Genomic DNA, 14,564 nt, shown 5'->3' with positions numbered 1-14,564 from the left:
TTGTGGCGGTAGGTCCTTGCTCAGGCAGGAGTTAGTCATAGCCACCACCAACCCCTCAAAGCACTTCATCACAGTAGATGTGAGTGCTACCAGACGATAGTCATTGAAGCAGCTCACCCTGCTCTTCTTGGGCACCGGAATGATTGCCGCCCTTTTGAAGCAGGTGGGAACCACAGACCGCAGCAGTGAGAGGTTGAAGTTGTCCTTGAACACTTCAGCCAGTTGGTTGACACAGGTTTTCAGTACTCCGCCAGCTACACTGTCGGGGCCTGATGCCTTGCGAGGGGTCACCCTCTTGAAGAATGTTCTGACATCAGCCTCCTAGATTGAGATCACAGGGCCACCAGATGCTGTGGGGATTCACACAGGTGTAGCGTTGTTCTCCCTTTCAAAGCATGCATAAACGGCACTGAGCTCATTGGGGAGTGAAGCATTTCTGCCATTTATCCTGTTATCCAGAAAGGGAAGAGTCAGAGATGGACCATTTTGAAGGTGAGGGCTGGGTAGGAATTGGCAGCAAAAGTGATGACATTTCGAGTTCCATATGAATGCAGAACACATACCAATGAAGTTGCTGATGTACTTTAAGAGTGGAGGGAGTGGTCCTGAGTAGGACTGAAACAAAGACTGTCCCATGTATCCCAAAATAAGAGACGCATAAATTGTGCTTCTGCAAGTGCCCATAGCTAAATCTTTAATCTGGAGATAAAGAGTGGAGGTTTTGTGATGTTGGTTGACAGATAAATATTATCCAGGACACTGGATTACTCCCCTGCATTTCAAAATAGTCAGCCCACCAAGCCCTTGACAACATCAACCACTGTTTATACTAATCTTACATTAATCCTATGAAAAAAAATCTCATCAATTTCCCCCCAGATTCTACTACTCAACTCCACACTTGGGTCAGTTTGCAGTGGTCAATTAAATGACCCACCTACATTTCTCTCTGCAGCATCTCATGTCATCTCATCTGGATGTGGAAGCTCATGTGAATTTCTTTGTCTATTTAGTGTGACCACACCAGTCTTCTTATTGGTGGCTTTTCCATTTCATCCATTTTAAATTGCTGATTAAAGTTGTTTCCTTCTTGACATTCCTGTTCTGGATTCCTCTTACAGCCATTCCTTGCTTTACGAAAGGAATGCATTCATGGAAAATGTTTCACTAAGTGACAATTTGTAAATTGAAAAGGCTGTGCAAAATATAATATGGGTATTTTGGTTCAGTGAATTCTTATGAATGAAGAGTGGTGCACTATTCATTATAGCAAAAAATCAATCCATAAATTGAAGACATGTACCCCAAAGAATCAACCGTTAATTTGAAAGTTTGTAGGTCAAATTGAGGAATGCCTGCATTTAGTAGGTGGTATTCTGTTTTGAAGCCATCGGTGTGCTTCCTGGTTAGCTGTTACATTGTAGTGAGATCCTGCTTTCTGCTGGCTGTTACTCAAGTTTTCTGATTGTAGATTAAGCTTTCACATTATTGTAGATTATGCCTGTTTTGTTAAACATTTCATGTGATTTTTGTTGTTCTGCTCCTGCTACAAGGCATGTGTAATTAAGGGGTTGGTTTCTGCATTCAGGTATTGTATAAAATGACCAGGAGAGCTGTACTTCCCAGTATTTAGTTTCTTCTGTAGCCTTGTGGGACATATGGTGTTTTTGTAACTGACAATTCACGGCTTGTTTGCACCTCATCAAGATGACACATCCTTGAAATTGAATTTGGGAGTAATGATGGTGTGTACTTCCAATGAGTTTGTTCACTAATATCATCAGTTCAGTAACCTGAGTTTTAAATACACCTCCTCCGTGCTCTGCAGTGAATATAAACAGAGGAAGTGGTGAGCTTTAAAATTGTAGCAGCTACCCCTCACCTTTTTCTTGCAGACCTTGCGCAATATACCAGTTTAACACCTGCCCACTCATATGGGCAGCCCTTAACCCAAGCCATTGATGGTATCGCTGAGATTCTGCTCCCAATGCTAGTTCTAATTCCTACTGCATGTTCAACACCAGATGACCCCTTTGTTTGGAACATTGGGTGACAAGGAGAACAGGCCAAGAAACGTGCTGGAAAGATAAGGCTTTAAATTTGTTTTGAGTGTTTTTTTTCTGGGCCCTTTTTTTCTCTGTCCTTCTAGAAGTGTCCCTGCTCATGGTTGGCATTCAACCATGATTATGTTGGTAACCCAGACATCTTAGCACTGACTCATTTGCTTGCCTGTCACAGACCCTTTCTCAGGTCCTCTCATTCACATCTGGCTTCCACTTGCTAACCAGTTTTGCACAATATTTGAAACCTCAAAGCTGAAGTAGCTGAGGTTTTCTATCAATAGGTAAGATGAGCCTTTCACTTGTCTAACCAATGCCATACTGGCCTGTTAACTTGAGTTAGCTATAAATGTAAATAAAATAATGCAAATAAACAAGAAAGATAACTATATTTTAACAGCTCAGATGTTCTTTGAAGAATTGAGGCAACAAAAGTTTTTGAATCGATAAGACATAAAATTTTAGTGATGTTCTATTATACACACTTGAATTTTTGTACATAACAATAAAAGAAAGTCACAAATTACTATTGGTGATATATGAAAGCCTTAGGATTCCTTTCTGCCATTTGCTCAGTGTTTGTGGATTTAAAAGATGTATGTTAACAGAACAATGGAATTTGATTGAGAACGTGAAGTTTTCATGTGTGAACCAAATAATCTTTGATTATATTATGTTTTAACTGGAATTTTATTATCATTAAACAAAATCCCTCTAGTTCCTTACCTCATCTTAATGACTGTTGACGTATTCTGGTCTACACTGGTCCCAGGCTGCCTTCAGTATAATGCTGCAATTTAATCCTGGAAATTTCAGAAAATCTGAATTTCTCCTCACAGGTAGATTGACAATACTTTTCAGCAGAAATCACTTGAAAGTGAAAAAGAACCATTAATATTGCACTGTGAGGTCATTTCCATTGTTTTCATTGCAAGCACTTAGAGATTTCCAATTATGATATCATAATAATGATAATGATGCCGCTGTGGCTTTTGATAACATTATGAAGCAGTCCCCATGCTCATGCTCTCAAAGTAACTTAGGGATATTTAGCATTTACTCATTTATGTTATTTTATGCTACATAATCCCTGGCCCAAAATGGAGATGGAATATTCAGGATGGGATTAAGAACATCAGAAGCGTACAGAAGACCTGCACAAATGTTAGAAGAATCCCACTCTACAAACAACCCACGCACCTATCCCATCAGGCACATCTTGCAATGTTTGTGATGTACATAAATGACCTGGATGCGTATGTTGATGGATGGGTTAGTAAGTTTGCAGATGATACCAAGATTGGTGGAGTTGTGAATAGTGTAGAAGACTGGCGATGGATATAGCGTGATATAGATCAGTTGCAGATGTAGGCAGAGAAATGGCAGATGGAGTTTAACCTGGATAAATGTGAGGTGTTGCACCTTGGTGGGACTAATATCAAGAGCAGTACACTCTAAAGGGCAAGACCCTTAACAGCGTTGAAGAGCACAGAGAAATTGAGGTGCAAATCCACGGCTCACTGAAAGTGGCTACACAGGTAGGTATGGTGGTAAAGAAGGCTATGAAATGCTTGCTTTCATTAATTGAGGTACTGAGTACAGGAGTCGAGAAGTTATGATGCATCTCTACAGAACTCTGGTTCGGCCGCATTTAGAGTATTGTGTGCAATTCTGGTCACCTCACTACAGGAAGGATGTCAAGGCTTTAGAGAGGGTGCAGAGGAGGTCTACTAGGATGCTGCCTGGATTAGAGGTCATGTGCTACCAGGAGAGGCTGGACAAACTTGGGCTTTTTTCTCTGGAGTGGCAGAGGCTGAGGGGTGATTTGTTGCACGTGTATAAAATTATGAGGGGCAGAGATAGGGTGGACAAGCAATATCTTTTTCCCATTATTGAGCGATCCAATACCAGAGGACATGCATTTAAGGTGAGAGGGGGTAGGATCAGAACAGACATCAGGGGCACGTTTTTTACTCTGAGAACGGTGGATGCCTGGAATGCGTTGCCTGATAGGGTAGTTGAGGCAAATTCATTGGGGGCTTTTAAGAGGGGCTTGGATAGGCACATGAATGAGAGGAAAATGGAGGGATATAGGATTTCTGTAGGTAGAAGTGATTAGCTATATCGGCACAACATTGTGGGCCGAAGGGCCTGTTCTGTGCTGTACTGTTCTATGTTCTATCTTGCCTCATCTGTGGAAGAATCTGCAGTTCCTACATAGGCCTCATCGGTCACTTCACAACGTACAAAACCAGAGTGGAAGCAAGTCATTCTGATCTCAAGGAGATATAATTAGGCCAAGAAAAGCTCATCAGGCTAATGTGAACTAACTAACTTACTTTTACTCAAACCTGCAAAAATCAATAAAGCACTAAATGTAGACAGTCTGGGAAGCTCTTGCCAAAACTTGGTTTATAAGAAAAAAGTTGCATCTCTACAAACCTGTGCACCCTTTTCAGGATGTTCCAAAGAACTTTGCAGCAAATAAAGATTTTTTTGGTGAAGTGTAGCTGTGTTTATAATGTAAGAAATAGGCCAGCCAATTTGTACTCACCAATCTCCTACAAACAGCTTCCATAAAAGATCATTTGTTTTCATGATGGTTGAGAGATAAATGATGGGAACCTGGAATAGCAAGTCTCTTCTTACTGAAATAGTGCCATGATTCTTTTATGTTCTCATTTCATTTAAATAGCATTTTTGATTGTGCTGGGATGTTACACTGGTGGAACAGCTGCTAATATCATTGCATACCTTGTCGTGCCTCTGCTAATAAAGCTGCCAATATAATGTGTCTCAAGTAAATGTGTTCAAGCTTGGTGTTGATAGTGATGTTTTCCCCATAAGGATTATGGTCTTATTGCTGTGAACCTACTGATTGTGAGATGTATGGGCTATGCAATTAGAAACCACTTAGTTCTGGCAATGATTGTGTGTGACCCTAATATGGAGTTCATTACTTTAGGCAACACAGTGTTGTGGCTAACAGGGTCATTGCCTCACAGCACTAGAGGCCCAGATCCAATCCTGACCTGGGGTGCTGCCTGTGTGGGGATTGCATGCAGGCTGTGACTGCATCGACTTCCTCTGAGTGCTCGTGTTTCCTCTGACACCCTAAGGACATGTAGGCTGGTAGGTAATAGCCAGTGTAAATTAGCTCTAGTTTCTAGGTGAGTGGTAGGACCTGGCAGGTGTTGAAGAGAATGTGGGGAGAATAAAAAATGGGATTGATGTAGGATTAGTGTAAAAATGGGTGGCTAGCGATCAGTGCAGACTTGATAGGCCATCGGGCCTGGTTCTGTGCTGTATTTCTCTGTGACTGTGGCTTGTGTTTCTTTTGCTTTGCATGTCCTGGGCATATAAGAGTTATCTACACCATCTCTGAGGGAGCAACTCCAAGGAGAGGCAGAGATCTATGAGGGTAGTCATGTGGTGAGGTGGAAACCATCTCTCAGAGCCCCCATTATGAGGGGGATTGAAAAATAAAATTACATAGAGAGCTCTCTTGACAAGTAATGGCTTGTGTGATAGCATCACGCTACATTACTCAGATGGAAATCTTGAGAGCTAAATAAAACTCTGGGCTTTTGCTGATAATTCAGCAGTTTTGCCTCTTGAAATAATTGGTGCATTGGTGTAAAGTAAACCTCAGAGGGTAAATTTCACGAGGGATTTCTCATTGCAAATCCAGTCAAATAGTTATTATGTGTGTTATTTTCAGTTGCTGTGGCTATAGTGCTGACAAGCTACCATCAACATTGAACAAATCCAAACAGTTCAATATTTCAAACAAGCTTTAGATCTTCAGAAAGTACCTAATACAGGGAAACTGTATTTTGTGCATGGGTCGGTGATCTTTTAACTAGTTACTCATTGCAAAAGACAGATTTAATAACCATTTCAATGTTTGGATCAGGGATTCTTTCATTAATATGTGATGATCAGTGCAGGTGGAGCTGCCCAGGATACGAGGAGTTATAATGTAGAAACAAACAATGCTGGAAGTACTCAGTAAGTCAGGCAGTATCTGTGGAACACAATCCACGTTCATGTTTAAGGTTGATGAGCTTTCTCAGATTGTAGCTTACTACTGCCCCTAGATCGTATGTACTGTATGTTCATATTGCTTACATTGAGTCAAAGGAAGATGAAAATGGCCTGGATGGCTCTTGTGTGTTGATCTAAACAATGAATTATGTTGATAGATTAAAAGGTTATTCATAATTATTAATCAGTTGTAAACAATGAAGCTCAACTTTTTTCTACCATTCTACAAAATGTTGCTGTATCTCTTACTGTGGCTTAAAACAGGGCTATATTTTGCTCTTTCATGTAATGAAAAGTTACTAACCTTAAACATTAAATGTTTCTCTTTCCACAGATGCTTGCTGATGTACTGATTCTCTGTTTCTATTTCATCTTTTGAGTTTCTAGTGTTTTGTTTCTTTTATAATCTTCCATCTGGGCTCTCTCAGCTGATTTTGGATAAACTATGTTGTTGTTAAAAATTGTATTGTCGAGAGGGTCACTTTGTCTGGATAGATGTCCATGATTCTGCAAGCACATTCTAAAAATCTGCCTGTGAGGGATTCTCTTGTAACCTTGCAATCATTGTCCCTCCACTCTGCGTGTTGAGCTGGGCCTTCCCCTTCATCCTGCATGTTTCCCGTGACTGCTCAGGCTGTGCCTCAGCTCCCCCATACTTCAGGCCTCCTGGATTTTCCTATAGCACCTGCTGCTATTTCTGGATGGCTAGAATGTGCAGCTTACAGTATGCAGTAATGACATTAAATCACCTGATTGGTGCATACTGCAGAGTGCCTCAGACTGATGGAGGCACAGGCATCTCATTTTCATGAGCCCAAATTGCATTTTTTGCACCTATTCTAGTGTTTATGTGGCCCAAATTGTAGCAGTTATATGTGAACTGTGCTGATCATTGAGAATATGTTGTGGTTCAGCCATCAAATGATGAAGGCATTATTTGTTTTTCCTGAAAACATGATATTCGCCTTCAGACATATTGTTTGATTATTCAAACATTAAAGTTCAGGTTATTCAGGGAAGTCTTTATGAATGAAGAAACACAGTCAATTACTATCTGCTCTTGTGAGAAGTCAGCAATATGGCCAATACCACCCTCTGAGATGCAACATACTCTTCATTGAAATAAGGCAGATAAAATCATCCTTCTGCAAGCAGAACACCTGGGTAGCCTGTGTGATGCAGTTTTGAGTAGCAAAATGTGAGATATTAGCGAGATCAGCTGCAGTTATTTGGAAAGATCCCAGACCAAAGAAGATGGTGATTGTGTCCCTTTAAATTTACACAGATGCAACATAGCAGCACGGTGTACTTCTGGTTCTACAATGAAGTTCATAGATTTCACCCAGAACCCCCAATTTATGTTGCTGAGGGTGGAAATGAGGAACAGGTGCATTAATGGCAAAAGGTATACACCTGATATGAGGAAAGCATCTAAGGCAAAGAGTGCCTGGGCCATCTTCCCAACAGTTGCTAATTAGCCTGGAAATGATTGCTGAAGCAATCTAATGTGCATGAAAAAAGGGTGCAAATTAGTCTAATTTCAAGGCATATATGTGAATATGTGTGTTAAATAGCCTTTGATTTTGGCACAATTATGGTCAAGAAAGTAATGAAATAAAGGTAGGAATTTTTGTTTCTTTGATTTCAAATCTAAGCCAGAAATCATATTTTTGCCTATCTTATTTTAAATATGTAGATGTGAGTCTAAAATATATTTTGCAGATTGACAGTTTATAACATGGATCTCTCTACTTATCAATGTTGAGGATATTTTGAGATTGGTAGTCTCTCACAGGGTAAAATTACAGCTATTGCTCAATTATTTTACTAATATTATGAAAGAAAACAATTTGAGCTCTTAAATGTTTTTCAGAACATATGTACATATGTTATCATTAAAGCAGTAGATACCGTGTGCCTCTGGTGTTATCATGACATAACTCCATTGTTGTGATGTCACAATCATTTAGTTCATTGCACAACCCAGATATTTAAAATGCTGCCTAAAAAGACAACAATCATTACTGGGAAGCTTCTCCAAATCTACAGCAAGTGATCTGGGAGATAAAGTTCACAATAATAGGATGCCTTCTGGAATCAATGCAGAATGTTAGAAAGGGAGGCTCCATAACATTCTGATGAAGGCAATGCAACATATTAAGAAAAATAATGGAGGAAGCCAAAGAAGGATTGGGCTGAAGGAGAAACCAGATTGTCCAGTAATCACAGCCCCTTTTAATCCACTTGAATCAATCTACAGGCAGGATTATGGTTCTCCAAACCGTGTGAAATTAGAATCTTTCCGCAAGGGAGCTTGGTATGAACACAAAAGGAATATACCCCAGCCTGATGAAATATTCATGGTGCATCATATAAATCGAAAAGAGATCAAAAGGGTGCCTACTCCTATCATGTACTGGGATAGACACCCAACTGAAAAAGAGATACATGAAATACTTGGTGGGGATTTCAGCACTGAATATCAGGACAACTTTTCAGCAGGGAATAAACAGCAAATACCAAAAACTATTCTTCCCAGAACAGATAAGCCAGGGAAAAAAATCCCTCATCCACTCATGACAGAATTCCGAGATCAATATCGTTTACCTTGCTTAATCAAGGACTTCATGATTGACACTTCCCGTCATGGTAGCAATGCCACAAGAAATATTCCAACAAGAGGAATAGTTCCAACAATGACATATGCTCACATTAAAAATCAGGAGAACAGGAAGAACCCAACCACTTATCAAGAGTATTATGGGAATGACTATGATGGCCTTGCTTCATTCCTTAAGTCTGTGGATATTGAATCACTAAATAGAGAACTGCAAAATTCAGATCCAAATGAGAGAAAAGCACTGAGAAGGTTTTTGGAATGTGTGACTGCAAAATGTGTAACTCAGCCAAGGAAATCAAAGATCTGTTAATTCAGACAGATCCCCAAGATAACTGCCTGCTTGACAAAAAAATTCAAGAAATATAGGCACTGAATCTTGTAGGGCTGAAATTTACAACATGGTGCTGGGTCAGTAACAAGCCATTAAAGCAGAATATTGTTTGCAATTTATTTTGCCAGAAGTTGTTTTATATCTACGTTATCAGATTCAGTTTGTTATCAAGTTCAATGATTCTGCTTAACAGTCATATCTTATTCCAAGCTTCCTTAGCTAGTTACTTGCTCTACTAAGATACTCTAAATTGAATACCTCCTATCTTTCATGCATTCCAACCTTATTCAGCAAAGAGAATGAGAAATTAATTGTACTATTGTTCATACATTTAACCTACAGCCCCAGAGGAGGCTTTTTGGCCCAAAACTGGTCTGTGTCTGCCTTAGCAGAAAGATGAAGATGTTGGAAATCCAAAACATCAGTAAGTGCTGGAAGCACTCAGGAGGTCAAGCAGCATCACTGGGAAGAGAAACAGCACTGATGTTTCAGGTTAAGGACCCTTTATTAGGACTAACAATGTGAAAAACTTAGTAAAAAAAAAGACATGATTGTTTTTCTCGCTTTTCCATTCTGATAAAAGGTCTTTGGCCTGAAACATCAGCTCTGTTTCATTCCCCACTGACATTGCTTGACCTGAGTCTGAGTGCTTCCAGCATTTTCTATTTTTGGGCTGTGCCATGTTCATGTCCATACAACCTCTTCCATTTGAATCAGCTAATCTGTATTCCTCTGCTTCCTCTTTCCTTCATAAAGGCTCCTCTCAAATGCATCCGTGCTATCTGCTTCAAGGGTTTTATCAAAATCAAACCTCTGTTATTGATTTTGTCATATCAACAGGAGCAGAAATCATGTTATATATAATTGCACATGCTTTTATGGTGAGAGGATAAATTGTGAATTCATGCTCCTGTAGAGAATTGTTACATTTTTTTGTAAGGGCATCTAGGAGACTAAATAAATGCCATTTAAACTTGGATCCATATGGTTTCATCAGAAAATTGTCATTGACAAACTTGTTGTGCCATAACGGCAAGGAGTTGGTTTGGATTCTTATCTTCATTGCCAAGGCGTAGAAGGCTACCGACCAAGTGCTGGCAAATGGGATTAGTATGGATGGGTATTTGATGGGCAGGTTCCACCAAAGTGCCTGCTGCTATGCTTTATGACTCTCTGGCACTACATGCCAGAAAACTTCCTGAAATGGGAAAGAATGCAAGTGGTGTTAGAATAGCCAATCAGTGATTCAAAGACAGGAGCAGGTTTTCCAGAAGCTGGAGAAACCTCCTCCTAATCACACACCACCCTGACTTGACTCCTTCCATCATTGTCTCTGGCTTTCTAAAATTCTGCCTAATAATCCACCTTTATCAGAAAGAGTTCAAAGATTTCCTCATGGGGACAAGACTAGATGGACAATAAGTGCTGATCCCACCAGTGATGCTGTCACCTCACAAACTGAGTTTTAAAACAGTTGTAATATTACAATGGAATATTATTTATCAGGATCACAAGTTGAAGATACAGATTGCAAAGTAAAGATGCAGTTGTTTGAGAGAAGTGATATTAAAAAATATCCTCTCATAAAGTTCTAAGACTGGACTATCAGACAATTAAGCCCGCAGATGCCTGATACAGGTTACAGCAGGGTTCCACTGCTGTGAACTGTTTGCAACCTGGAAATGTGGCCACAAACCAAGTTCCCAGGCAACAGAAGATGCCTGCAGACCCACAGCAGCCAGCAGATCTATCTTGCCAGTCTCCCAAATGCTTGTTCGTTTGTATGGGCTGTACATAGGTCAGGATTTAGTAACCTGGGGAAGACCTGCATGTCTTTTGCAAGGAGACATTTTGTTGAAAATAGTGATTTTGGTGCCCTTCCACCTTAAACATTCTTTCTGACATTTGGAAGGCATTTGGAGACTAATTCCTATTCACAATCTTCATAAAGCAAGTGAGGCCAGTAACTCAAATATGCTCAGAAAGATAAAGAAATGCTATAAAGGTTTCTTGGGAGCCCAACTGTAGAATTACATCAAACTGATGGGACTTGTTCACTTATCTGTACATGGCCCAACTAAGAGAAAAATATGTTTGAACTTCAGTGGTGATGTAATACAACTAGCCATTAATCCTTTTATTTAGAGGAACATTGAAACTATGTCAATGAAGACAACATAGATTTATTGTTGACCAGCTGAGATGAGAAATATTTCAAGTATTACACCCATATTCACTAAAGAGCGTTCATTGGGGCAGAGGGGACGGAGGGGTGTGTTTTGTGATTTTTTTTCAAGAGCTTACGTTATCAAATCCCAATGTCAGTATCAAATTTCTCAAACAGCAGCAAATACTTTGCAGTCCTCTCAAAGAGCTTGGTACGGTTTCCAGGACAAACATTTTTTTTCTTTGTGGCAGTATTTGAGAAAAAAAATCTACTAAATAGTAACAGATGTGACAGTAATTTAGTAATGATGGGAAATATATGCGCTGGTCTAATCATCAATCCTAACAAAAGATTAAGTTAAGCTCTATTCAACCTCAGTAATATTTGATAGGGGCAATCACAATATTCTGTACGTAATCTATGAGAGAGAGGGAGAAAAGAAGCCATGCTATACACAAGACCAAAGGACTGAAGTGAGATCTGCATTGTGAATGTCTCTGAGCAAAGGTAGCTGAGGGGTTGCACGTTAATACATTCTGAATTGGTGAGCCACGGGCGTGCGATCAGTAGAAGGAGCCACGCATAGGAGAGGCTGAACACCCAGTTCAGGCAGGGAGGGAAAAGCGATTGGTGTGTCTTCTCAATACATTCCACAGCGGTCAGTTACAGAGCAACATTGGCTTTGGACCTTGCAACACTTCAGCAGACTTCGGGCATGCATTTATGGTGAGAGGGGGTGGGTTCGGAACAGACGTGAGGGGTACGTTTTTTACTGAGAGAGTGGTGGATGCCTGGAATGTGTTGCCTGATAGGGTAGTGGAGGCAAATTCATTGGGGGCTTTTAAGAGGGGCTTGGATGGGCACATGAATGAGAGGAAAATGGAGGGATATGGGCATTCTGTAGGTAGGAGGGAATAGCTATGTCAGCACAACATTGTGGGCCGAAGGGCCTGTTCCGTGCTATACTGTTCTATTGTATAACAGTTCAGTGATGTCAAATATGCACATTGGCTCTTTTTGGATACATAATCATTAACTACAGACTCCAACCTGATCTACTTGTAACAATAGCCTTAGGCTTTAATTAAACTATTGTGGCGACTCACCATTTAGTCGGGCGAACCGGCTCGGCAGTCGGGTCGCACGGTGTCGGAGCGACGAGGCCCAAGATGGCGGCGGGCCTCGTCTTTCCCGAGCGACGGGGAGAACCCGCGCGCGGGAAAGTCTTGATGACGTAGTACTTACGTCATTGCCGGTTGCTTTGGGCGGGAACAGTCTCCCTTAAAGGGCCCGCGCAAGGCGGGAAAATAAACCACTTCTTGTTCGACAATCCTCCGACTAGCGTCTTGTTTTATTTCGCGGTAGCCACCGCTACACTATTTGGATAAGCTGTCCATACTTTATCATTCTCCAGATGTTATTGGATACTGAGGAGGCAAATTCCACATTGCTGACCAATTTAATGTGGGTGTTCTGAAAGAGGCAATAATTCTCATTTACAATTATAGCCAGCCTAATGACTTTTTCAAGTAAAAACCTAGGCAGCCCCCAATACCAGTTTGTTGGTTCCTGTAACTTTAGCATTCAACAAGTGCAGAATGTAATCTCCTCATAGACCTCCACAGCCATTTTGTGTGTTTCTGATGGTAAATCAATTTCTTCCCCAGTGAAGCTACAGATGACCATAATTAGCACAAGGTCCTATGAAGTAAACCCCAGTGGCAGAGACGAACTGAAAATATTGTACTGGAGAACAGCAGGCAAATAATTGAATTTATTGTAATGCTGGCTCAAGAACAGACCTTTTTGACTTATTTTATTTGAGCTACCTGATCAAATAACATTCCTTCAAATTTAGTTCTTCAAGTACCTGTCTAATTCCACTTTAATAGAGTGCCTGGTCCCTGCTTCAGTCATATCCTGTTCTGATCCCCTCTAATTCTGCTTGGTTCATTGTGCCTAATTCCTCATTTGAACTCTGCACAGATAGATTTTGTTTGTGAGAATTTTCATCTGGTGGTGACAGTTCTCTAAAACTCACAGCCTTAGGACTTAATTGGCAATATCAGATCATCTGCCCATTATATGCAATGCCTGATAATTAGTTCTAATTAGAATCAGGTTTATTATCACGGACTTATATTGACGTGAAGTTTATTGTTTACCATCAGCAGTATGGTACAAAAATATAAAAATTACCATAAATTACAAAATAATAGTGAAAAAAAGGAATAATGAGGTAGTGTTCATGGACCATTTAGAAATCTGATAGCGGAGGGGTAGACGCTATTCCAAAATCATTGAGTGCGGGTCTTTAGGCTCCTGTACTTCCTCCCCAATATTAGTAATGAGAAGATAGTGTGTCCCAGATGGTGAGGGTCCTTAGTGGTCGATGCTGCCTTCTTGAGGCGCCGCCTCTTGAAGACGTCCTCAACAGTTGGGAGGGTTGTGCCCTTGATGGAGCTGACAACACTCTGCAGCCTCTTGCAATCCTGTGCATTGGAGCTTCCATACCAGGCTGTGATGCAACCAGTCAGAATGCTTTCCACTGTACATCTATAGAAATCTGCAAGAGTCTTTGGTGACATATCAAATCTCCTCAAACTCCTAATGAAGTAGAGCCGCTGACGTACCTTCTTTGTAATTGCATCAATGTATTGGGCCCAGGATAGATCATCTGAGATGTTGATCCCCAGGAACTTGAATCTGCTCACCCTTTCCACTGCTGACCCCTCAATTAGGACTGGTGTAGGTTCTCCTGACTTCCCCTTCCTGAAGTCCACAATGGATTTCTTGGTCTTGCTAACATCAAGTGCAAGGTTGTTGGTTGGACACCACTCTACCGGCTGATCTACCTCACTCCTGTATGCCTCATTGCCAATTGGAGTCAATAAAATTAATTATCGGGCATTGTGTATCTGATGAATTATTTTATTGAATCAGGTGTGGCAGATGTGACTCAGGGGACAACAGTAAGTGATATTTCCAACTGACAGCAAGCACCTTGTTAATCTCATGTTTTATGTTGGTATATCTAATGGCCCAAGAATGCTGTATTCCACAGCCACAATGAAGATCCAGTGTTTTCCATTTGATCAACAAACATCTAGCAATAGTTTTTTGACACCAAAGTCTGCAAAGACAACCAGCAATAACAAGGAGCTTGTAAGTGTTTGAGGGCTATTCACAGGAGTGTTATGAGACAAACATTGACACTGATGCACGTAATCAAGACAAGATGATCAAAAACTTACCGAAAGAGGTAGATTTAAAGGAGATTCTTTGCAGAGGAGGGAGAAGTAGAGAGTAGGTAAGGAGGAAATTCCAGATCTTGGGGAC

The 14,564-nt window shown here is 40.6% G+C and overlaps 1 protein-coding gene across 1 annotated transcript; it reads left to right on the top strand.

The window, feature by feature from the left end:
• The first annotated feature begins 8,254 nt into the window (after positions 1-8,254).
• On the top strand, positions 8,255-9,037 carry LOC127579190 (testis-expressed protein 26-like). The gene has a single exon (XM_052031798.1). It carries the CDS (start codon positions 8,255-8,257, stop codon positions 9,035-9,037), a length of 783 nt encoding a protein of 260 aa, XP_051887758.1.
• Positions 9,038-14,564: the final 5,527 nt, after the last annotated feature.

This window comes from Pristis pectinata, chromosome 17, assembly GCF_009764475.1.
Source record: "Pristis pectinata isolate sPriPec2 chromosome 17, sPriPec2.1.pri, whole genome shotgun sequence".
Taxonomy (NCBI): Eukaryota; Metazoa; Chordata; class Chondrichthyes; order Rhinopristiformes; family Pristidae; genus Pristis; species Pristis pectinata.
The sequence above is the reverse complement of the archived record's forward strand: the minus strand, read 5'-3'. Positions and strand labels throughout refer to the sequence as shown.

Excerpts from the sequence above, each read along its gene's own strand:
- LOC127579190 (XM_052031798.1), top strand. The coding sequence starts at position 8,255 with ATGCAACATATTAAGAAAAATAATGGAGGAAGCCAAAGAAGGATTGGG.